The sequence below is a fragment of the Microcebus murinus genome, chromosome 6, assembly GCF_040939455.1.
Source record: "Microcebus murinus isolate Inina chromosome 6, M.murinus_Inina_mat1.0, whole genome shotgun sequence".
In the NCBI taxonomy this organism is placed as follows: domain Eukaryota; kingdom Metazoa; phylum Chordata; class Mammalia; order Primates; family Cheirogaleidae; genus Microcebus; species Microcebus murinus.
The window spans coordinates 86,695,571-86,719,524 of record NC_134109.1 but is presented as its reverse complement, the minus strand read 5'-3'; the positions used below and the strand labels follow the sequence as shown (position 1 = coordinate 86,719,524).

Genomic DNA, 23,954 nt, shown 5'->3' with positions numbered 1-23,954 from the left:
ACTGCGCTAATCCTGCGAGCGAGGGAGGCCCCGCGCCGAGGCGGTGGCTGGCAAAGGGGAGTGGAAAGGGAGGATGGAGGGGGCCGGGGGGTGGGGTGGTGATGAGGGGGATGTAGGAGGGGGTGTCATTTTCTTTTTCTTTCTTTTTTTTTTTTTTGAAAAGTATTTCTCTCGCGAGAAACCGCTGCGCGGACGATATTTGAAGAGGTGGGGAAAGGAGGGGGCCGCGGGAGCCGCGGTAGAGACTGTGGGTGCCACAGGCGGACAGGCGGCCACAGCTGGGACAGCTGCGGGCGGAGCGGACCCGCGGCTGCAGCGGCCAGGACCGACGAGCAGCCGCCGCCGCCTCCTGGGGAGCCGGAGCCTCCGCTTCTCCAGTGGGTGCAGCCGGGGTCCCGACGGGGGTCGGGCGGCCACGGCGGCTGGAGCTCCGGCCACGGAGGCTCCTGCGTTTGCGCCGCGCCGCGCCGCGGGCAGGGACGGGGACTGGGGTGAGGGGCCGTCCCGGAACGTCCACAGCTGGCGCTGGCCCTCCCTTGCCTGACAGCTTCCTGGCCGGGGGCTCCGGGTGTCGGGCTCGGCGTCGGATGCTCGGGGGCGGTGGCAGCGCCCCGAGCCGGCAGGGACGGCGCGGCGGGCTTCCAGCCCCGCGGCTTGGCGGAGAGGACAGGCTGAGGAGCTGGGGCGTTGCGAGTGCGCATGGCGCGCAATTCGTGCCACTGAAAAAATAAACCCAGCGAGCTCGCCCCGGGGCTGAGGACCGCTCGGGACGCGGGCGCTCTGCGCTGCGCTCTTCGGGCGGCGTCTGGGAGGCCGAGGGCTCGGCCGGAGCTGCCGCCGCCGGGGGCCTGCGCTTCTCGGCCAACGGTGGACCCAACGGTCTCCACTTACCCAAATTAACTGCGCCACGCGCAGGCGGCGCGCGGGTTGGGCTGGCTGGGGAATGGGGACCGCCAGGCTTCAGCATCCCGGGGCCGACTGTCTCCCCCGCCTCGGGGGTTTGTCTCTGTTGCAGCTGGCAGGGGCCGCCTGAAGTGGGAGCCGCGCCTGGAGGAGGCGGGAGGAGCCCGGCCCGGGGGACGGGCGGCGGGAGAGCGGGACCCCGGCGGCGCGGTGCGCTTCAGGGCGCAGCGGCGGCCGCAGACCGAGCCCGGGGCGCAGCCAGAGGCGGCGGGAGCCGGCGGCGGCTCGGCACCATGCGGCGAGGGGGCCTGCTGGAGATCATCCTGGGATTTACCGTGCTCTTAGCGTCCTACACGAGCCATGGGGCGGACGCCAATCTGGAGGCTGGGAACGTGAAGGAAACCAGAGCCAGCCGGGCCAAGAGAAGAGGCGGCGGAGGACACGACGCGCTTAAAGGGTAAAGGAACCAACCGGTCAACTCCTTTGGTGTGGGTCTCCCCTCCCCCTTCTCCCGAGTTTCCCTGACTTAGACCAACTGACAGGGGCGATTCTCGAAGTGGAATGCTCCTTCCGTGGCAAGACGTCCTGGGGGCACCTTGGAGGTGCTAGGGTTACGCAGCTCTCGTCGAGTTTGGGGCTAACCCACCTTGCTCCTCCAAGGATTTCGGCCGCAGAGGAGAGGGCACGATTAAAAGGAATCTTGCAAGGGCCATTGTTGCGGCAGATTTGGGGAGGCGATGATTCCTTGAGGAAGAAGGGGAGGAGTCGCGACTGGGAGAAGAGAAGCCCGTTCCTTTCCCTTCATACCAATTCCGGTTGTGTCTAGGGGAAAGCACTTCCCTTGTGGGCATCTTTGTGGATGCCCTGTTTGAAGGGGAACCAGGAAAGGAAGGGATTTCCAGTGACAGAGGAGAAGGAACACGGTTAATAGTTGTCTCTCCTGTAAAGTACACTTATGAAATTAGGGACCGAATTTTCTGGGCAGTGCTCCCTTTCAGATGTCTACCCTGGAAGCAGAGCAGGACAAGTGTTTCTGAAAACTTGTTTTCGGGTTGTGCGGAGCGCTCTATTTCACTGAGGCAGTAATGCTGCAGCGGCTGGTCTTAAGTGGGTGTTTTTTAGCCAGTGGTGTATGTGTTATGTACATGCCATGGACCATTTCACCGGCTTCTCCTGCCCCTGTTACAGAAGACCATTCAGCAGGAAAGATTTAAATTAAGCAGGGTGTCTCAAGGTTGTCAGTTTCCTGACTTGAAGGGGGTCGGGAATACATTTCCTTTAAGATTTTTCAGGTTGGAAAAGAAATCTGTCTTTCTGGGATTGTTTAAATTCAAGCCTCCGCAGAAACAGCGGGATGGACTATAAATGACCCCTTTTTTATCTCCTTGGAGGAGCCTGTTAAATGAACCCAGACAGTAAATATACAAAGGTTTTCTATTAAATTTAAAAAATTCTCACTGAAGCTCTTTTCCTGGGTGGTTCTGTAGCTTGATTATATGGCCAAGTGACAATGTCCACTTGGATATGTAGCTGAACATTTCACTTATGCTTTTTTTGCTATGGGCTGTTTTAATTGTATATATGTAGTGAAATCTGTGTTTTTATGGCCCAGATAGGAGAAGAAAGAGTACAGCAAACTGAACAGAGCAGTTTTTGAGTCCTTGTCTGAACTAGGGACAAGATGATTGTCAGAGCCAAATGCTTAGGCTGTGGTAAATATATATGATTTTCTGACCCCAGAAAATAGTTATGATTAATTCGGTTCCATCTTGGCCTTTGGGGGAAATAAACCCAGCATTCCGATAATGTTGGAAAGGAAATTTGCTTATCATGGTAAGTCTGACCCTGATCAGGCAGCAGACATTTATTGCCCTGTGTACAAGGCACATGGCAAGTTCAATAAATGAACTGAAACTCTCATTTTCAGATGTTCTTAAAAGGACTTGATTTAGTCCAGCATTTTTCCTTACAAAACATATTTCTGCTATGCAATATTATCTTAATATCTATTCTGATAGCATTGCTCCTATACATAGAGGAAATGAAGGCTTAATTCTGTAGATAAAAATCTACAGGGCAGCATTAAGCTTGGTTAGACTTATGTCTCATCTCTGTGCTTTCACCAGCCAGTATGTTTCCTTGGGAGGCACAGTCCCAATGTGAAATAGAAACTAAGCTTTACTTTGTTGTTTAACAGGATGCCACACTTTTACTCACACTAGTGTTCATTTCTGTTGGGTTTTACATTTTTTTAATTATTTAAGTGAGACGCCTCTCTGTGCTCCTTACAGTATTTGATCACTAACACAGACCTTCTCTTATTGCAAATTTTTTATAAAGCCTTCCTTAAAACATGGTATTAATAGAATAGTAATTATTAGTGTTCCTAATTCTCATGTTATCTATAAGGTTTTATATGTATATAATGTATATGGTGGGTAAAAATAATAATCTAAAAGGATAAACAATTGAAAGTATTTCCTCCTACCTCTCAGAGACCACTTTCTTGTATATATTTTTTAGAAATATTACAGACATATATATATGTACATTTATAAATATGTGTGTATGCATACACCCATGTATGTGTTTGTCCTTTTTTAATACATGGAATATACTGTACCTAATATTCTGAACTTTACTACATCCATCTATTAACACATATGGACTTACCTCATGCGTTTTCTTGTTGTATAGAATCCCATCATGTGGCTGGAACAGTTTTCTAATGATGGCTCTTTAGACTATATTAAATCTTTTGCCATCACCAACATTCTTCTATCTACCTACGTGTAAATGTATAAGTTTATATGTGGTATAAATCAGTAAAAGTTGAATTGCTGGATCAAAGGCTTTCCTGAAGATTTTAAACAAACACCAATTCTGATGTTAAATTTGAATAAGATATAAAATTTATTCTCTCTGCTTATTGCCATTACAGTCTTACATGAATAAGTCCTTTAACTGTGCCCTGCTGTATACATCATCAGGAAAAGCAGTTATGTATTACATTTTTCCAGTTATTGTTTAAAATTTCTATTTTTGCTTGTTAAAATATTACTAGCTTCAAAACTAACCTCTTTGACTATGGCAAAACCTGTTTGCCATTTTGATGGAAATGCACAGTTTATGAAGTGAAAGTGACTTGTAACCCCTTTAGTCTGCCTGCTGCCCAGTTGGTGGCAGCAACTTTCAGCACCTCACTAATATTTCCTCTAGTTAAAAGGTGCTTTAAACTCATCAGTATCTGCTGTGCACTGGTCCAGTCTCCCCCACAAATACTGACTGCCTTCTTGTTTTTCTCTGATGTGGCAGGTGACTACAAAATCTGCCTTAGAATTCTTCTGAAGGTATATATTCGTTTCCTGTCAGCTGCCTCTTCACATACTGGGGACCTGCCTCCTTTTCCCCTCACTGGCTGTGTAGTCCTAGCTTGTCTTCCTCTCCTCCTATCCTGTTGCAGGTGTTTTTTTTCCCCCTTCCCACTGGGCAGCAGAAGTTGTTCCACAGTGGAAATTTAAGCATCCTCAAATTTCTTCCCAGCTTTTGCTGTGTTTTCTTAGACTAAATCGCCAATTTCTGTTTTTACAGGAAATCTTTTTTTCAGTGGAATGAGTGTGGTCCCCATTCGCTCTGCAAAAATTGTTATTTTTCTCTATTTTCAAATAGAGAAATTTGCAAGTTTCAAAAATATTTTAAATAGTAAATGGATAGCAGTATTCCTGTGCTTGAGCATTGCTTGACACGTGTGAAATGACTTTATGAGAAATAATAAAATCCTAATAACTTTGTTTGAGTATTAGTTCACAAGAATTTTTCTTAGCAAAATTCTAAACTTGTGTGATTAGGCAAAAAGTATGGGAGACCAGTTCAATATTGAAAAAACAACAACTCAACTCTATTTGAATGGTAGTTAATGCAACATTTATTTATGGTTGCCTTATTGTTTTAGCTCCCAAGCAAGGAAATATTACCGTTTCCTGTCAAAGGAAAAAATTTTTTGCAGTGAGAACTCCTTTTCCCAAATCTCTGATAAGATGGATTGAGACTTCTGTCCTTGTTGCCTGGTTTATTGGCATATGAGACCAGTTATACTTTACACAATTCGTCCCCTTATACGTGATTCCTTTTGGTTTTTGTTTATTTGTTTATTTTTTTCAGGGGTCTCGTTGCCAGAAAAATACACATGGAACAGTTTGTACACAGAGTAGATTATGTGACAGCAAACTCCAAGGGATTAATTACACAGAAGTCTGTTATTAAAGTAAAGAACTTTAAAAAGGAACACAGAAAAAGTTTTGTAGACTTTATAAAGTCCATTTTACTTTATAAAGAGGACTTTAAGACTTCATCTGAGTCAGATGGGCTAGTAACTGAATATGGGCTAAGACTCTGGAAGTGCTGTGGTTTTATCTTTGCATTTATTGAAAAGATTAAGCTAAATTATTTTTTTTCTTTTTTTTTAATTTCGGCATATTATGGGGGTACAGATTTTAAGGTTTCAAAAAATGCCCTTTGCCCCTCTCCCCCCCACAAGTCTGAGTTTCCAGTGTGACCATCCCCCAGATGGTGCACATCTCACTCATTATATATGTATATACCCACCCCTCTCCCCCCTCCCCCCTGCCCAATACCCTATTACTGTAGTACCTATGTGTCCACTTAGGTGCTACTCAGTTAATACCAATTTGCTGGTGAGTTTATGTGGTGCTTGTTTTTCCATTCTTGGGATACTTCACTTAGTAGTATGGGTTCCAGCTCTAACCAGGAAAATATAAGATGTGCTGTATATCACCATTGTTTCTTAGAGCTGAATAGTATTCCATGGTATACATATACCAGATTTTATTAATCCATTCTTGGATTGATGGGCACTTGAGTTGTTTCCACAGCCTTGCAATTATGAATTGTAAGCTAAAATATTGAGACGCGATTTTTGAGAAAAAGATACAATGTTCTTAAATAGATGATTTCAGCAATTCCACATTTTAAACAAGAAGATGGAGATAAAATCTTTATTTATGTGAATGATTTTGTAACATTTAGGACATAGAGGTTGTTTACAAACATGCAAGTCGTCGGTAATACAAATTAATTAAATATACATCAACCTATAGTGAAATGAGGTGGTGGAAATGGAATTGCAGACATTCCTTCAAGTTTATTTGGAATTTTGAAGAATATTGAAATGTTCCTTTGTTGTCCTTTGTAGGAGATACTTAAAAATTATATGAGTATACTATTGACTCTAATCAAGCAATACACTAAAATATTATTAGGGCATTGATGCACTAGTTTGTTTACTTTTTCCTACAATAAGCCAATCAATCAGCCTAACCAATTTGGAAATTTTAGCTTTAACTTGCAATGTGAAAATAAGATTTTAAAATGTTTCCTTGAAAGAGAAATAAACTATTTTAACAACATCTTTGTTTCTAGAAACTAACCCACAAATGGGCCTACTTAAGCAACTTAGAATTTTTTTACATGAATTTTTTTTTTTTTTGCAAAAGCTGACTCAATAAAATATCAGGCCTAAGTTATATGGGCTGGCGTATGAGAGTTGAGTATTTCGCAAGTGTTAAATTTGATTTTCCCATTAGATTGTAAAATCTTCAAAGGCAAGAATCCTATCATAAGCATTTTAGCACTAACTTATCATTAAATGGGGTTTCAAAGAGTTCATTAATTTCAGGAAGGCTTGATTGAACGCCAGCCTGAACTTAGCTCTGTGGAATGCCAGAGATATACAACTTGGAGGGACTCACTAGTATGCAGAAGCATCTAGAACCACTAGTCCACAGAAAGGTATTGGTCATGAAAAGCACAGGGCTGGAAGTCCAGTATTAAGCAAAAACAAATACGTAATAACAATTGTAGCCACAGTAGGTAACGTTTAGGTAACATTTATGTGCCAGGCACTGCTCTAAGTGTTTTACATATAACAATTCATTTAATCCTCTCAGCCTCTCCATGAGGTGGGGCCTTTTATTAGCTTCTTTTCGCAGATGTGAGAGCTGAGATCCTCTGCGGAGGTTAAGTTCTAAAGACAAAGTCTTTAATATTAGATTTTCTTTCTTCATAAATTTTAGTTATGGTTTTGGGTTTTCATTCCACTGGACAAAAATGCAGGGCTAAGACATTGGTAAAATTCCACTTAAAATTCCTAATATTCTTTCATGCTAGTTCACAAATCCTGAGTATGGTTAATCACATAGTGTTCTTTGGTCAAGTAAGAAACTTTCTGCAAAGATGTTAATACAACAGAAAAAAAAACCCACAAACTCATAGATGTTGGAGCTGGCATGTGTGCTATATTTTAATATCGTACCTTGAACTTGTGTTGAGGGTGGTGGGTACCATCACAGGCGTCTTTCTTCAGCCTTGTCCAGGCTTATCAGCTGGAGGTGCTGCTCATGATATGTCACTCAGTCTCTTGCTCTCATGTTCCACGTGAGAAATTTCTCTCAGAATATATTTGCAAGAGATGTTTCTCTTTCCAGGGGAAATTGTATATATTTTAAATCCTTACCAGTAAGATGAATTATTTAATTCTTTCTGTTTCTTTTTTTTTTTTTTTTTTTTTACCACAGTTGCATGTAAGCTCAGAACCAATTTTTTTTTTTACATTAAATTGCAGTAATAATTGCAAAAAATAAAAATTAGCTCTGATGTTATCACTCAAGATTACTCTTTACGAATATTAGTTCCTGCAAGGCATGACTCCTTAATGAGGGAGATTAAGCATATTGGTTCATTTAACAGATGAAGAAACAGAAGGATTCAGAGTCTTCAGTAATCACTCCAAGGATGATAAGCTAGTAAGAGGTAGAGTTGGGAAATCTGGCTTCATCTGGGTCTCTCAGTCAGTATATCTTCCTGCTTTTCAATTCTAATAAATCTTATAGCTGGTGAGTTTCTTCCTTCCATACTGTTGATACCTTAATTTCCCCAGAATCTCCTTCTACTGTCGCTGTGGGGAAGTGCTCAATGTTTATTGAAGGCAGATGCTGTTACAAGCCAAGGGAAGCATTTTGTGGGAATGGGATTAATCAGAAAAGACTTCTCAGTGAAAGTCTATCGGAGGGGGTCAAATGGTGGACCAAACTGACTGTTTTTGAAAACAGAGTTTTATTGAAATAAAGCCATGCCCATTTGTTTACCATTTGTTGTCTGTGGCTGCTCTCACACTGTAGTGGAGTGGTTACGACAGAGATGGTGTGGCCCACAAAGCTGAAAAATTTGCTCTTTGGACCTTTAGAGGGAAAGTTTACCAACCTCTGATCTATGTGATAAAAAGCATCCATCTGTTAGCACTGAGAACGCCTTGAAGGCAGGCAAAGGTTTTGTTTGTTTATCTCTAGGGATGCGTAGGAACTGGGGTGTGATTAGGCATTCAACAGATAATTTTTGATGATAGAACTCTGACCAGTTTTGATGGACTGATTGGGTGTGGTTAATTTTACAAAGTAGAGCTTGGAGGAAGTATAGGAGAGAAATCAAGGAAAAATCTGAGTGAAAAGGACAGCGTGAAAAGGGTAGGAAGTGTTTGGGGTCACGGGACATTGAGTTCAGTTGGGCAGGGTTTGCATTGCCTGGCTGCAGCCAGCACTGTTCATAGTGTTGTAGTATGTGCAACTGGCACCCCCTGGCGTTGTGCGGTTTGCAACCTGGAGCACTCTTGTGAGCCCCTGTACAGAGATAGTGACGCTGTGAGGGACAGGAGAAGAACAAATGGAAAAATGGGCATCACTGATGGTTGTGAAAGGTGAGGATGGAGAGCTAGTAAGGGATTCTGAGATGGGAACGTGATTGGATCCGTGCCTCTGTGGCCAAAGTGGACAATCTAGAGAGTGGGGAGACTAATGACAGGGTGACTTGGGAGGCTGGTATAGGAGTCACAGTGAGCGTGGGTGATGGTCTGAGCAAAGGCAGTGGAGGAGGTGAAGAAAGAGGGCTCAAGTGGCTCTAGAAGTAACACAGGTGGTACTTGGCCAGTCCTTTGTGAGAGACAAAGGGGATGCTCCCACCTCCATATGTATTGAAATGCAATATACACAGAAACATCACAGCACCATTAATGAGACACTAAAGGGAAACAGGATCATTCCTAGGCCCCCTGCTACCATGAAACAAGCTGTTCGCATTTGGGAGTGTTTTGGTTCTCTTATTGCTACTTAACAAATCACCCCAAACTTAGTGGTTTAAAACAGCCATTCTTTTATTTCTCATGATTCTGTGGGTCAGGAATTTAGACATGGCACAGTGGGGAGTCTTGTCTCTGCCCCCCACAATGTCTGTGGGGCTGGAACAACCATGATGACTTTTTCACATGTGTCTCTGGTTCTGTGACCGCACACTGGTCCCTGGAGCCCTGTTTACTTGGGTGTGGTTTATCTGCAAAGAGCCTCTTGTCTGGCTCTGCTGGGGGCCTTCCAGGTTTTAAAACTCTCTCTCATGTGGTCTCCTGCATGGACCTGTCCCTGGGGATGGCCACTGAGTGTGTGTTTTCAAATGGGGAAGCTGAGCCCCAGATGCAGTGACTAGGCCTTGCTCAGGGTGAGTGTCTTTTGGGGCTGGATCTTGAACAACAAATAGCCTCCTGACCCTGGTCACATGCTTTAACCCCTATGTTGATTGCAGGCTGACTTGAGCATTGGTGGCTGCCTGGATGGGCTTGAATGGGCTCGTGTATTCTCAGTGTTGGCTGGGTTCCTCAGTTCTCCTCCATATAGTCGCAGATTGTCTCCTTCTGCCCATGGCCTTTCTACGTGGCCTCTTCAGCAGCATGGCCAGACTTTTTATATGGCAGCTCAGGCTCTCTCAAGAGCACAGAAGCAGAGCCCACCAGACTTTCTTCAAACTTAGCCTGGAACTACATGACACAAAATTCCATGCAAGTCACGGGCCTTGCTCAGAGTCGAGGGCATGGACTAATAAGCCCTACTTTTTGCTGTGAGGAGCAGTATGTATCTTCAGGGAGGGGAGAAAGAGTTGGGGCCATCCTTGGAAACCAGCTATCATGGGGGCGAGGCAATAGATCTTTGAGAAAGCTAACCAGACATTTTGAGTTTTAATGCTAAGTTGATTGAGCCCAGTTGGCTTAGTTCTCTACTGAGGGTGCTTCATTGTATTTTGCTGCTGTGCCTATAGAATGAAAAATGCTCCATAATTCATGAAATGTCTTCATGTTCTGTTGGATTAATGTTAAGGGCGTTGTTCCTAATTTCTCCACAGTTTTGCATTTAGAGGACACGCAACCATCAGTGATAAGATTAAAATTTCTAATGAATGCGTATATTCCATTTCATTCAAATATAAGAATTATAAAACACCTCTTTTCCTTTATCCTTTAGCTTTTAAGAAAATAGGTGACAAATGTAATGCAAAATCACTCTAATTTATTCACTTAGGTGTTTGGTATGTTTTGCTTTCCTTCTATATGGAATTTTATTTTTAATTTCTAAGGATAGCCTCATTTTTACGTACCTGTTGGTGTGATCTACCTCAACATATATTTTTGAATCATGACTACATTTTTTGGAATAGTAAATAAAAACAGATGTGCAGTTGCCAATAGAAGTGGTGTTGTAATCTGCTGAACTCTATTATTTTTGTCATTAATGGAGTAGCCACATAGTTAAAATAAAATTGGATTAGGAATATTTGGATTGAGGGTATCCTATACTATATCAAATCCTAGTTTTAATTTTCCTGTGACTACCACTGTTTCTACTTAAGTGACTTTTTTTTTTTTTTGGTTGAATTTATCACTAAGTCTGTGTATTCAGCCCCCTCAGACCGGAAGAGAGAGAGGAAAATTCCCTATCTCCACCATTCCCAGCCGAAGATGTATTCCAGACAGCAAGCAGCCTCAGAGTGGGAGAATTGCTCCATTAAAGAAATGGTTTTGTTCAGTGTTTTGAAGGGTTGTGAATTCCTAGACCATCAGTCATACTTACATTCAAATATAAGTATCCAAACACAACTAATCCCAAATATAGTACAGCCATTTTATGGTGTTGGTATTGGGAGACAGGATTTATGTCTGCCCAATGGACACATTGTCCACTGTTACATTTCATGGTTTTGAACTAAAGGATGGTAGTATCTTTATTAATAAAGAAAATGTATTTCAGAGGCAGGGTTTTATTTTATTTTGTGTCTTTTTGTTTTGTTTTTTTATTCTTCTCCTCCTTCCTCTTTCTTTTCTGTTTCTTCTTTTTCTTCATCACCATCTCCTTTGTCTTCTTTTTCTTGGAACTAACTTCATAAACTGTGCTACAAATACAATAGGGAGAATAGGAATATCAAAGGAGAGTTAAAACCTTAAGAACAATAAATAGATACTAACTTAAATATAAAAATTTTACCTGGGAGTCTAAGGGTATTCAAAAAGAGAAACAGGGCTGAATTTTTAGGGGAGGGAAGGTAGAAAGGTTGACAGAGGTGGGAGGAGAGTTGGGAGAAAGTTCTAGAGTACAGAGTCCTGTTCGCAGAGCAGAGGCTGGGTTTTGGCAGATATTGATGACAGCTCCCTCACTCCAGGCAGCATTGGGATCAGGCAACCTGTGGCTTTAACCAGCTTCTTTAGGGGACGGAGAACTGTTGGAGGAGAGTCAGGGCGTGAAAGAAAGACAGATGTTTGGATGCTAGAAGAGAGTCCTGTAAAAACATTTAGAGGCATGCAGTGGAAAAGCAGATTAATCCATCATTTATTATGCACCTATGTACATGGTACTGTGTAAGGTGGGTGCATCCGTCTCCCTGTGGGTAATGGCTTAGTGCCTATCATTTCCCCTGTCTTTTCAGTGCTATTAATAATTTTTAAGCTTGTATAATCAGACCCTAACAGGTTTGTGCCTTTGATGAAGAACTTTTAAAGGCCCTTCGTATTTTTAAATGTTTTTACTTTTGCAAATGAAATCATGACTCATATCTTCTTCCATAGCCAGGCCATCCATCTTTATAAAAATTAAAGTTACAAATTAGAATTATAGAGGGACAGATTTTAGAAATTTTTAAATGCTGGAACCGAGGCCCAGAGAAAGTCTATTAAAAAGTGCTCAAGGTGTTTATTTTCCTCTCTACTTCCTAGGTATGGAAGCTGAGTCACATGGTGGCAAGAGCTGATTTAAGTAGAAGCGTGAGGTTGCAGAGTAGATTGTGCCTCTTTGTGTTCTTACCCTCCAGAGGTTGACTGGTGCAATTTCTCCACTGTGCTTGGATAAGCAAACCTTCTGCATAATGTAGGCATGGGCATTTTGCTTTTTCTCGTTTAGCTTTAGGCAGTGCAATCAGTCTCTCAATGGTCAACCCCAATGGAGAGCGGATGGGGGGACACTGTATCGTAGAGTTTTAGATCCTCAGTGCTAACCTGCTGTCAATGAGAGATTAGGTTGGGTGGGTTGGGGCTTTTTGAGAGGGGTAGTTGCCCGTGAGGATAGCAGAGATGGGGTTGGAAAAAGAAAAGTGAGAGTCTTCTTTGGGAGTCTGAAGGGTTATTTCTCCCTACACTCCCACACACTCTAATTGGCAATTAAAGAGTCAAATGTCCTGGGATTGGTCAAGGCAATTCTGGGTCTGTGATTAAGCTTGTTCTCTTGTTTTATAACTTCCTGACTCAGTTATCCAAGCTACTAATTTATACATTTAGATTTGTGTGTAATAAACATGCCAATGAAGAAAAAAATTCTTGATTTCTTGTCTTTTCTTCCATATCATCTCCCCTAATAATTTTTTAAAACATCTGTCTAATCCAAGTGACAGACTATTTTTTGAGCATTAGCTGTGTTTGAATTGGACCGAATGCTTAATTCTCAGAATGAACACCCTGTCTCAGGCCTGTTGATGTTATTATCTTCTTTCCAATGATTCCAGGCAGAACTACTATTTAGAGTAGCTTTCACCCCCTCTACTGATGGGGTTTACGTCTGAAGTGATGTGCACAAGTGCTTTGCAATGAAGGACTTGATATGCAACTTTTAAGTCGACAAATAGTTTTTAATCTTTCGTGGACTGCTGCTGCTTCACACCCTGGAGTTTAGGCCACTGACCTCAAGTTTGCAAATTTTATATCCCATTACCACCCTGTGAGCTCTGTGCTCCCCAGGGCCACATAGTTGATGTTTTAGCTGGAATCTGAGAAAGTGTCTGAACATTTCCTGAAGAGTTGGCTAGGAGTGATTTGGCAGTTCAGTCATAAAAACCCAGAGCTAGTGGCTGGGGTATATGTTATAATTACCTCACACTGTTTCCTATTTGAGCCTGGTTGTGGGTAGCGGGGTAGAGTGGTATTGCTTGTGGGACTTTATTTTAAAGGACTAAGGAGCCATTTTCAATGATCGCTAATAACCATGGGCCATGTTTTGAGAAAGGCTTGGAAGTGTGGAGATAGACATGTCTGCTGTTGAATCGTGGCTCCGCCACCCACAGAGAAGAAACCTCAGAAAAGTGGCTTGACCTCAGTCTCTTCCCTTATAAATGAGACTCAGTTTCTTCCCTTATAGACGAGATTATAACATGAGTTTCTTCCCTTACAAACGAGATTTAATGAGATAGTACATTTCAAGTTCATAGTACGGTGCCTGACATGTTTAGCTATGATGATGAGAAGGATTATGAGGCTGTTATAGATAGGGAAAATGAGAGGTGGAGTCATGCAAGCAGACTCTTTTTTATGGATAAAGGCAAAAAGTCAGATCATTAATGGCATCTGGGTACCACAGTCTGCACTTTCTCCTTTTAGAACTGATTATTTTCAGAAACACAGGAAGCAAACCTAAACATCATCCAAAATTTTTAAAATGTAATTTTAATGGGAACTTACTCTATCTGTGGAGATCTGGTTATATTTAAAGATGATTTGTGGATAAATTTTTAATGGGAACTTACTCTATCTGTGGAGATCTGGTTATATTTAAAGATGATTTGTGGATAAATTTTTATTTTTAGATTTCCTCTTTCCCCCAAACTGTGTTGCCTTTATTGGGAAATAAACTTACTAAGTATTATTCCTTATTATTAATCATGTGTTCTTTTTAACTCTTTAAAAAAAAGTGTACATTTTTTTAAAAGAGTTAAGTAGGCCTTGCCTCCTTTCTGATGAACACTTCTTTTAAAAAGAGACTTTCTAAAAGGAATTTAGATTTTAGGATATAGAAGGACTGCCCTGAAAACCATTCTCATTGGCAGCAGTGCAAAGAGATACGCTGGTTATTAGGATTGTTTGTTGCAAGGTGGTTGGCCATTCTTGAAATGTGCTTTAATTGCCTCTTTTGGAGTAGGGGGTTGATTATGATTGGGTAGACCAGATGACCACTAGCAATTCCAAGCCACCCTGCCCTTCAACTGATGATTTCAGTGGTAATAAGCTCTCTTCCCCAGCTACACACACCAGATCTCAGGAAGAACTCTGATTCTGCTCCAGTCATATGCCCATCACTCTGGCCAAAGAGATAGGCACTCCAGCTGGCCAAGACTGGGCCACGTGTCGGTCCTGCCTGAACCATGTAGAATAGGATCCTCTTAGGAAAGAGGAATTTGGTTAGCAAAGAAGGGAAAAGGATGCTGGGCGAGTAAACACAACACATCTGCAGCCAAAGCGAGAAAGTTCTCTTTTCCATTAGATCCAGTGTTGCTTCAACTCACTTTGTCATCACTGTTCTCTCCGGGTGCTTTGTGGGCAGGCCTCACTTGCACGACTGGGGCCAGGCTGACGCAGATTGGCCACCCCTGAGAGGAACCATAGCCTTCACTCTTTAATGGAGCTTTCCCTCCTTTGGCTTCGTGCCATGCTGCAACGTAATGCTCGTGTAGTACAAAGAGATTCTTATTTGTTGTTGTTTTTCTTCCATGCCCTAATTCTCTTGAGAAATTGAAAATATTTTTATTTTTTTAATTTCCTTTTAATGATTTCCATTCTGATTTCAATGAGCGTTGACTTTCAGAGCGATCTTAAACTATTGAACATCCGGGAAAGTGGAACAAAACATACATTATCTTAATTTAGGCATAGCTTTGTTGGGATTTCTATACCCTGTACTACCCTGCCTGCCAACCTCTGGTTAACTGATTGGCCATGCGCTCTAAGACTTCGTAGTTGTGTCATATTCATTCATAGCTTATAAAAATAAAAATGCTTTAAATAAGGAATGATTTAAGCAGATAATAGTTATTTTTGCATTTGCCATTAAAATTTTTCAAATTTTTAATGTCTCTCATCCCCATCGAATAAACCACACTGCCACCAATGTAAAGTTTATAAAAAAGCGAAAATATAAAACCAAACACAAAATACCAGGTACTTTCTGTGCTCTGCAAACTTTCCAGGAAAGAAAGAAACCTCAAATAAAATAAACTCTTCTTTTTAAGATTTTGAAACCCTTTCAGGTATTTTACAAGAATATGCAAACCATTTTTTTCTTTGTATTTTTGTAAGCGATCCCAGCTTAATGTAGACGTTGTCGAACATATGACAGAAGACAACAGGATCTAGTTCAACCTTGGACTGACTCATCGGCTCATTTGCATTTCCTTCCTTGAAAATAGGTTGCTTAACATATTCTTGAGCACAGAGAAAGGTCAGAAAACATACCAGGATTCCTTGCTACATAATTTCTTCCCTTCATTTTATATTTCCCGTGACTTTAAGAATTCTGGTGGCTCACGCCTGTAATCCTAGCACTGTGGGAGGCCGAGGTGGGCAGATTGTGTGTTGAGCTCAGGAGTTCAAGACCAGCCTGAGCAAGAGCGAGACCCAGTATCTACTAAAAAAATAGAAAGAAATTAGCTGCACAACTAAAAATATATAGAAAAAATTAGCCGGGCATGGTAGCGCATGCCAGTAGTCCCAGCTACTCGGGAGGCTGAGGCAGGAGGATTGCTTGAGCCCAGGAGCTTGAGGTTGCTGTGAGCTAGGCTGATGCCATGGCACTCTAGCCCAGGCAATAGAGTAAGAATCTGTCTCAAAAAAAAAAAAAAGAATTTTTCCATTTGTGTACAGAAAAACCAAAATTCAACACTTTATGGACCTGATACAAATAAATCCTTTTCCCTTCAAACACATCTTTTATTAACTGATGGGTTTATGTTTGTCATAAAGAAGGAAAAGTATCCTTATGAAAATGAACCATGTCAAAAAATAGTTGTAATGCCCGAGGGAATCTATCCCCTGAGTTGACATGCTTAATTATTTGCATAGATGTAGTAAAGCCATTTGTTCTTGGATTCCTCGTCCATTGAACATTAACCTTATTAAGTGGTTGGATACTTGAGATTCAGAGGAACACTCTGGTTAGTTCTTGCCACTTATTTAAGATGGCACATATGTTGGAATTGGACCGTCATTATCCATAAATGGGGATTCCCTCCCTCACCAGCCCCCTCAGGAATGTTGAGCTGTGTAACATAAGGGTGGTTCTTCGAGTCAATGAAAAAAGAAAACAAAAGTGTGATATGATGGTACGCAGGAGACTGTGGCTATCAGGGTGGAGTAGGTCAGATGCTACTGCAAGGTTGTATTTTTTTTTTAACTTTTTAATACAGATACAGATAATTTCAAATGTATACAAACTAAAGAGGACACAGTGATGCCCCAGCCTCAACATTTATCAATAAATGGTCAGTCTTGTTTTATCTACTTCTTCTCTTCCCCACTGCAGATTATTTTGAAGTAAATCTATGAAAAAAATCACTTTATTTGTAAATTCTTCAATATGTATCTCTAAAAGACGAGGACCCTTTAAGAAACATAAATGTAACACCACTATTACATTTAACATAGTTTTTTTTTTTTTTTTTTTTTTTTTTGAGACAGAGTCTCACTTTGTTGCCCAGGCTAGAGTGAGTGCCGTGGCGTCAGCCTAGCTCACAGCAACCTCAAACTCCTGGGCTCGAGTGATCCTTCTGCCTCAGCCTCCCGGGTAGCTGGGACTACAGGCATGCGCCACCATGCCCGGCTAATTTTTTTATATATATATCAGTTGGCCAATTAATTTCTTTCTATTTATAGTAGAGACGGGGTCTCGCTCTTGCTCAGGCTGGTTTTGAACTCCTGACCTTGAGCAATCCGCCCGCCTCGGCCTCCCAAGAGCTAGGATTACAGGCGTGAGCCACAGCGCCCGGCCCATAGTTTTTTAATATTATCAAATATCCAGTGAGTATTCAAATTTCCTTAATTTGGTCATGAATTTTATTTATTTTTTATAGCTTGTTCAAATCAAGATCCAAATAAAGTACATATTTTATAATTGGTTGATATGTCTTTTAAATATTTTTGAATATATAGATTTGTTCCTTTGTCTTTTTTCCTTGTAATTTATTTATTGAAGAAATTGGTTCATGTCCTGTAGAACTGTGCTTCTTAAGATGCCAGTCCACAAACTGCCTGTTAGCAGTCCATGATGACAGGAGGAGCTTGGTGCCAGGGTGTAAATCCAGTGTGTCACCAAGCACACTGTTTAGTTCAGCTGGTATTTTATTCCTGGGGAGACTTTCTTGATGAAGGAAGCAGTGAGGTGGTTTACATTCTAGCTTAAGTGCTTTATCTCACTGTAGACTAGTAATACCTAGTTCGTAGACCACTGACCAGGCCTTGGGCCACTCGAGGAGGCCACTGCTGTAGAGTTTCTAATAGTCAAGTGATGCCTGCACTCCAGATGTGGTGCTTGTCCTGTTCCTCAGTCCCCGTGTTTGCTGCGAATTGCTAGTTAGAGCTAGAAGCTTGATCAAGCTCAGAATCAACTTTTTGTCAAAACAGCATTGTAAGTGGTCTATGTCCTTCTATTAGGAGGCATGCTATAACTGCTAATCTCTCTCTTTTTTTTTTTTTGATGTTAGCAGCTAACTACATCTATAATGGGGATATTCAAATTCTGTCATTTCCTATTTATCTGTTGATGCTATCAAGTTTTACTCCTAGTTTTGAACTTACGCTCAATGCTTCACAACAAGTAATGTCTTCAGTACTGCTCAGTCTGCTTTTTATAACCCATGATTTTGAAGGTTGTAGAAAAATTATTTAATATGTACTAGCAAGGATTGGCTATGATGAGGTATAACGTTGTAGAAGATTCTGGCTGGTCATGTTGGCTCATGCCTGTAATCCTAGCACTCTGGGAGGCCGAGGCAGGAGCGCAGGAGTTGGAGACCAGCCTGAGCAAGAGTGAGCACCGTCTGTACTAAAAATAGGAAAAATTAGCTAGTCAACTAAAAGTAGAAATAAAAAATTAGCCGGGCCTGGTGGTGAGTGCGTGTGGTCCCAGCTACTTGGGAGGCTGAGGCAGGAGGATCGCTTGAGCCCAGGAGTTTGAGGTTGCTGTGAGCTATGCTGATGCCACAGCACTCTACCCAGGGTGACTGAGAGACTCCATAAAAAAAAAAAAGATTGTAGAAGATTCACACAGAAGGAGCCTGGTACTTGAAGGGGCAGACAGGGAAGGAAATAATTCTGCAAGGGTCCATTCCTCTCCCTTCATCTTGTGATCTTTTGTAAGAGTTAAAATGGAAACTGTGTTATTTTTATGTTAAAGTAATAAGTTTCAGTCAAGGGCCTTATGAAAAGTTGGTAAAATTTTGGACTACAGGTGGAAAGAAAAGACATTTGCAGAGATTTTAACATCTAGAAGTGAATCTTTATACACTCATTTCAGCATTGTTTTCTCAGGGATGCTCTTTTTATTTAAGAAATTGGAATGAGTTCAGCTTTAGTGCTTCAAATGAAAGACTCTAAAAACCACTGGTACACCCAGGCCCCCTTGGGAAAAAGGACTTTAGCAACAAGAGCTGCCCCGGAACCTTCTCTGAGTGTTTGAGGGGGCTGATGGTGTGTGTGTGTGTGTGTGTGTGTGTGTGTAGGGGGGTGTGTGCAAGGCTCATTGCTGGTGTTTCACGTTGGTGAAAGATGTGTGTCGTTCTCTAAGGCTTCATATATTTCTACTACTTGATATGAAACTCCCAGGTAAAAACTGACAGGCTTTTGGAACATGGTTTTTTGTTGTTGTTATTTTTGGTTTTTTTTTTTTTTTTTGAGACTCACTCTGTTGCCCAGGTTAGAGTGCCATGGCGTCAGCCTACCTCAAGCTCCTGGGCTCAAGCAATCCTACTGCCTCAGCCTCCTGAGTAGCTGGGACTATAGGCACGGACCACCATGCCCAGCTAATTTTTTCTATATATGTTTTTAGTTTTTCTTTCTTTTAGTTTTTCCTTTCTATTTTTAGTAGAGACGGGCGTCTCGCTCTTGCTTAGGCTGGTTTTGAACTTGTGACCTTGAGCGATCCTCCCGCCTCGGCTTCCCAGAGTGCTAGGATTACAGGCGTGAGCCACCGCGCCTGGCCTGTGTTTTTAGCTCTGTTACTGGGTGCTGCTACAGAAATTTGGAAGTCTTTTAGGTGTGTTGGGAAGTGGAATGGGTGGATGTATTTCACCCTGTCTTGACAGCATCTAACTTCAGAAGTTGCCATCATGTTGAAGCTTCGTGCAGGCATTTAGCATCCCCCTTCGGCTTAATTATAGCTTAAAACGCAAATCCTGTCGCTTCTTCCCCAGAGCTGGAAAGATGTTGAGAGGACGGCGTCACTCAGGCTGAGAGGGAAATCTTTTGGACTGGATTTCAGGGAAGAGCTGTGCTGGTGGTTGGAATGAGGAGAGTGGTCACTTTCCCTGTGTAAGGGATAGCATGTGGCAGCCTCTGAATTAAGTCATAAAGTTGCGAAATGAGACGGTTTTCTTATTTTTTAGAAGATCATATGGGTCACCCAGACCTTCATGTAGCTTGTTGTTTTCCTAAGCTAGGTCAGATAGTTGCCTGCATGACCTGATGGTTTTGCTTAGAGCTGCTTTTCAAAAGAAAAAGCCATACCCATGTTCCAGTGTTACGTACAAATGCATTCCAGTGCCAGCTCTGAGTAGGTTTTGAATTCTCCATATTTTGAATCTTCATATTGCCCTCCACCCACCTACTCCCCCAAACACTGAACATGTTAAGAGGTGACTGATATTTTTACCAGAGGGTGCAGGATAGGATTCTCACCATGCAGAAGCAACTTGGGAAACAGAATCTATAGGAGTGAGTGTTCCTAATACGTATTTCCTTTACTTTGCTTTCCTTTTCCAATATACTATGATTCCCTGAAAATAAGACAGGGTCTTATATTTATTTTTCCTCAAGAAGACACCCTAGGGCTTATTTTCAGGGGATGTGTTATTTTCCCTTGAAAGCCTCAGCTTGCAGCACGCACAGGATGGCCGGGACCTGACAGGGGGAGCTGACCTTGTTGGTGGGGCTGCCCGCACCTTTCTGGTCACCTCTGGGATAGTAGCTGTCAGGATGGGGCAGATGAGAAGGGCTGCTTGTCTTCAGTGCTCTGGGACAAAATGCATGGGTTGTGTAGATATGCTACATAGCCACACTCAACACTAGGTCTTATCGGGGTAGGGCTTATATTGCTCAAATGCTTAGAAATCCTGCTAGGGCTTATTTTATGGATAGGTCTTATTTTTGGGGAAACACGGTAATTTCTAATATCTGTCTTGATTTTTTTTGCAAACCTAGTGAAAGAAAACCAGAGCACAAAAATGATGTACAAATTAGTTTATATAAAAAAGAGAACATGTTCTTTTTCTTTTGGGGTATTTGAGGAAACATCTTTCTAATTTCTAATCTAAAAATCTTTAGCACTAACTTTGGAATGTTTTTATTAATAAATTCTTTTGGTTTCTAGTTAGTGATTTATGACATCTTTCCATTGGGTAGTCTTTGGAAAATTATTTTACTTCTCTCATTTTCAGTCTCTTCATCTAAAAATCCTCATCTGAAAATGAGCACAGCAATACAGTTTCTTGATAGGGTTTTGGGAAAGGGTCACATGATCATTTTATAAATTATAAAACTCTCTAAAAATTGCCAATTATTATTTGTATTCTACAGTGTGTGGCTTCATATGGAGTAGATTAAGTACTGACTTAGTCAAATTCCCTCAAATTTAAATTATATTATTTTTATTAAAAGTTTTTCAGATATCTAGATGTTTAGAAACAAGCACAACTTTGCTTCAATTGGAAAGTTGAAAAAAGAACTTGTCAAATTTTTGACCCCTAATATTGTAAAGTACTAATTTCAGTGAAATACTTGACTTTATAGAAACTTGAAATCTATCAGTGACTTATTTTTTATTTATTTATTTTATTCCTTAGCAACAGTGTTGTCCCTGTACTGATGGAAGGTTTTGGTAGAGAAATATTTTAAAAGATCTATTGCCTGTTGACTGCTATGAAATAGAGTTTAAGCTGCAAGATGTCTGAGGCTCTTGTAGCTATAAATTTCTTTAAATGATGCATATGAAACATGGAAGAATTTCACTCTTATATCCCGTATATTCCATTTATGGGTATCTTTCATGATGTGTTTGGTTTTTTATTTTTATTTTCTAAAATGAAACAAGAGGATGATGATATTGATTTCTTACTGATAACTTTTTTCATTTATTTTGTTATTTAATAGTTTTTTAATTTAATAATTAGTTGGAAGTATTAATACACCTGAAACCCTAAACCTTCTTCATTTACCATTTAAGATTCAGGTATTGTGTTAGGTGCTGGGGTTGTAAAGATAAATCTGAACTTTCTATCTTTCAGGAACTCACATTGCAAAAGAGACGGTAATTATACGGTTTCAGGAATCTGAAATGGAAATGCTTGAATAATTTGGGTATCAGAGCAAAGCCACCAAATAGGGTTCAAAACTGACTTGCTTCTTTGTTTCATCTGGAAGCCACTTTTGCTGGAAATAGCTCACTGAACTCTTGGTCTGTGAGCCAGTTCCGGAGACTGATTTTATATTATAGTTGCTAATGGGGTGGGATCTTCTGGTCTTTAAAATAAATCAGGTACATCGAGAATTAGAACATCCAGTTACACCCCAGTTTTTAAGTCTCTGGTTTATGCATTTACGGATATTCCGTGTTGGCCCTGCCATGTTTCCCGAAAATAAGACCTACCCATAAAATAAGCCCTAGCAGGATTTCTAAGCATTGCGCAATATAAGCCCTACCCTGAAAATAAGACCTAGTGATGGGTGTGGCTACACAGCGCATCTGCACAACCCATGCATTTCATCCCAGAGTGGTAAAGAAGACGAGCAGCCCTTCTCATCTGCCCCGTGAGAGCTCTACTGCTCCACATGAGAGATTGGGGCCAATGGTTCTAAAGGAAATAGAGTCGTAAGAAATTCAGGATGGAATTCGGGGTTTGGAGAGTTATGATGATCTTCCAGAAGAAGACGACTTAACTATATTTGAATAAATGTAGATTGTTGTACCGTACTTAAAAAAAATAACACATCCCCTGAAAATAAGCCCTAGAGTGTCTTCTTGAGGAAAAATAAATATAAGACCCTGTCTTATTTTGGGGGAAACACGGTAATGGTCTTATGCTGGTGGTGGGGGAGGGCATGGGCCTGGGCTGGACAACTCCGACTCTGGCTGCCCTCTCAGGACCGTGTGGGGTTGTTTGAGTTTAAGGTGTTCAGTTCTTACAGGTCACCGGGCAGCTTTGGACAGCTGAGGCACAGTGGGTTTGAGTGGCCAAGTTTCCCTCTGGTTGCCTGCCGTGGAATGTGTTTTTTCCCCATAGAAACAACATTTTAAGTTGTGGTCAGGTTCCCAAACCAGCCCACAATAGCCTACTTAGCTGATAATGCAGCCGAGAGACTGGATTTGACTAGCCTGGGGACCAAACCACCACCTATTAACACTGTTTCTATTGGAAAGGCCATTCCAAGTTCCAAATACCAACATAGGCAAGAAATTTTGGATCCCGAACTGCTTGTCAACTGGGAGCTGCCAGTACTTGGAACCAAAGTGTCAAATCGCCCTGAACTCTTAGTTGCTGAAGGACTCCATTCTTTCCCCTAGACCTGACCCCATTGGTTGATTTTCTTGTCCTTCCCTGGGGCTGCCAGTACATTCAGAAGATATTATCTCCCTGGACAGAGCTCTTGGTTTGAGAATTTCTGGGAAGTGGTGAGGATCACAGTTGCAGTCCCTGTTCCTTCTGTAGATGGTAATAGGAGAGGAAGGAGCAGTGAATTCCATGAACACCACCCCAGCCTGCCTCTCTTTGCAGGCTCTGGATCACCCCACTAGCTGACTTGTTTTGTGTTTTCAGTCATTTCCATAATTCTGTTCACTCTTTGAAAAAGTATGATGTGGGTTCAGCTTGAATGAATGGAGTGAATATCCCAAAGACAATGTCTTGATAGTCCTCGAACTCCCTGGGAAAGTCCAGGGGTTGCAGAGTTTGGGGAAGCAGTTCTTTAAAAGGAACTAGGTGTTTTCATGATGTCATTGGTCAAATTCTCCCCACATGCTTGAGAAATGCAAATTTGAGCTATGCACAAATTTGAGTTATGCTGGTTTTTCTGTTTTAAGGCATCCCTCCCTCATCCTTACAAGGTCAAACTCAGTTTCAACTTCATGAAGAAATACACCTCTTGCCATGTATTTAATGGGAGCACCTTTTACAAGGTTTTAATTTGAGCTTTAGTTTTTTTTTTTTTTTCAAAGAAAAACATATACACACCATCTGTAAAAGATTCCAACAGGATTTAAATTGGCTGCCAGTCTAAAATGAACTCCCAGATTTGGGGAACTGCCTTTGTGGCTTTCTGTGTCCCCGATTTTCTTAGGCTGTGTGTATATATGTGTGTGTTACAGGAGCATGTGCGTGCATGTCCTTAATAGGGCGATAAATTCTTTGGCCTTTAAGTTCTTGAGCTATTGCTTTTGATCAACACAGAATCCCTACAAAAAATTTTCCGTATGTAGCAAATGAAACTGTTGATGCATCACCTTCGTGCTGCCTGGGCTGTGACTTATCCCACTCACCAATGGGAAAAACCTTCATCTAAGCAGCATATCCAAAGAGACCTTTCAGGATCACCCCGTGGACCTTGTCATGATTGTCTTCTGGGAATTGGCCACATAAAGCTGGCTCTATCTATGGCCTTAATCAGTTGTAACAACCTACCATAATAAAACACATGTCAGTTTGTG

At 41.6% G+C, this 23,954-nt stretch overlaps 1 protein-coding gene across 1 annotated transcript in view; it reads left to right on the top strand.

Moving 5' to 3' along the window:
* Positions 1-205: 205 nt before the first annotated feature.
* FBN1 (fibrillin 1) overlaps positions 206-23,954 on the top strand; it is a 235,036-nt gene continuing 211,287 nt past the window's right edge. Inside the window, exons 1-2 of the mRNA XM_076004337.1 lie at positions 206-377; positions 1,016-1,360. Of these exons, the coding sequence (XP_075860452.1) occupies positions 1,197-1,360 (164 nt within the window). The 5' untranslated portion in view covers positions 206-377; positions 1,016-1,196. The remainder of the gene's footprint in view (positions 378-1,015; positions 1,361-23,954) is intronic.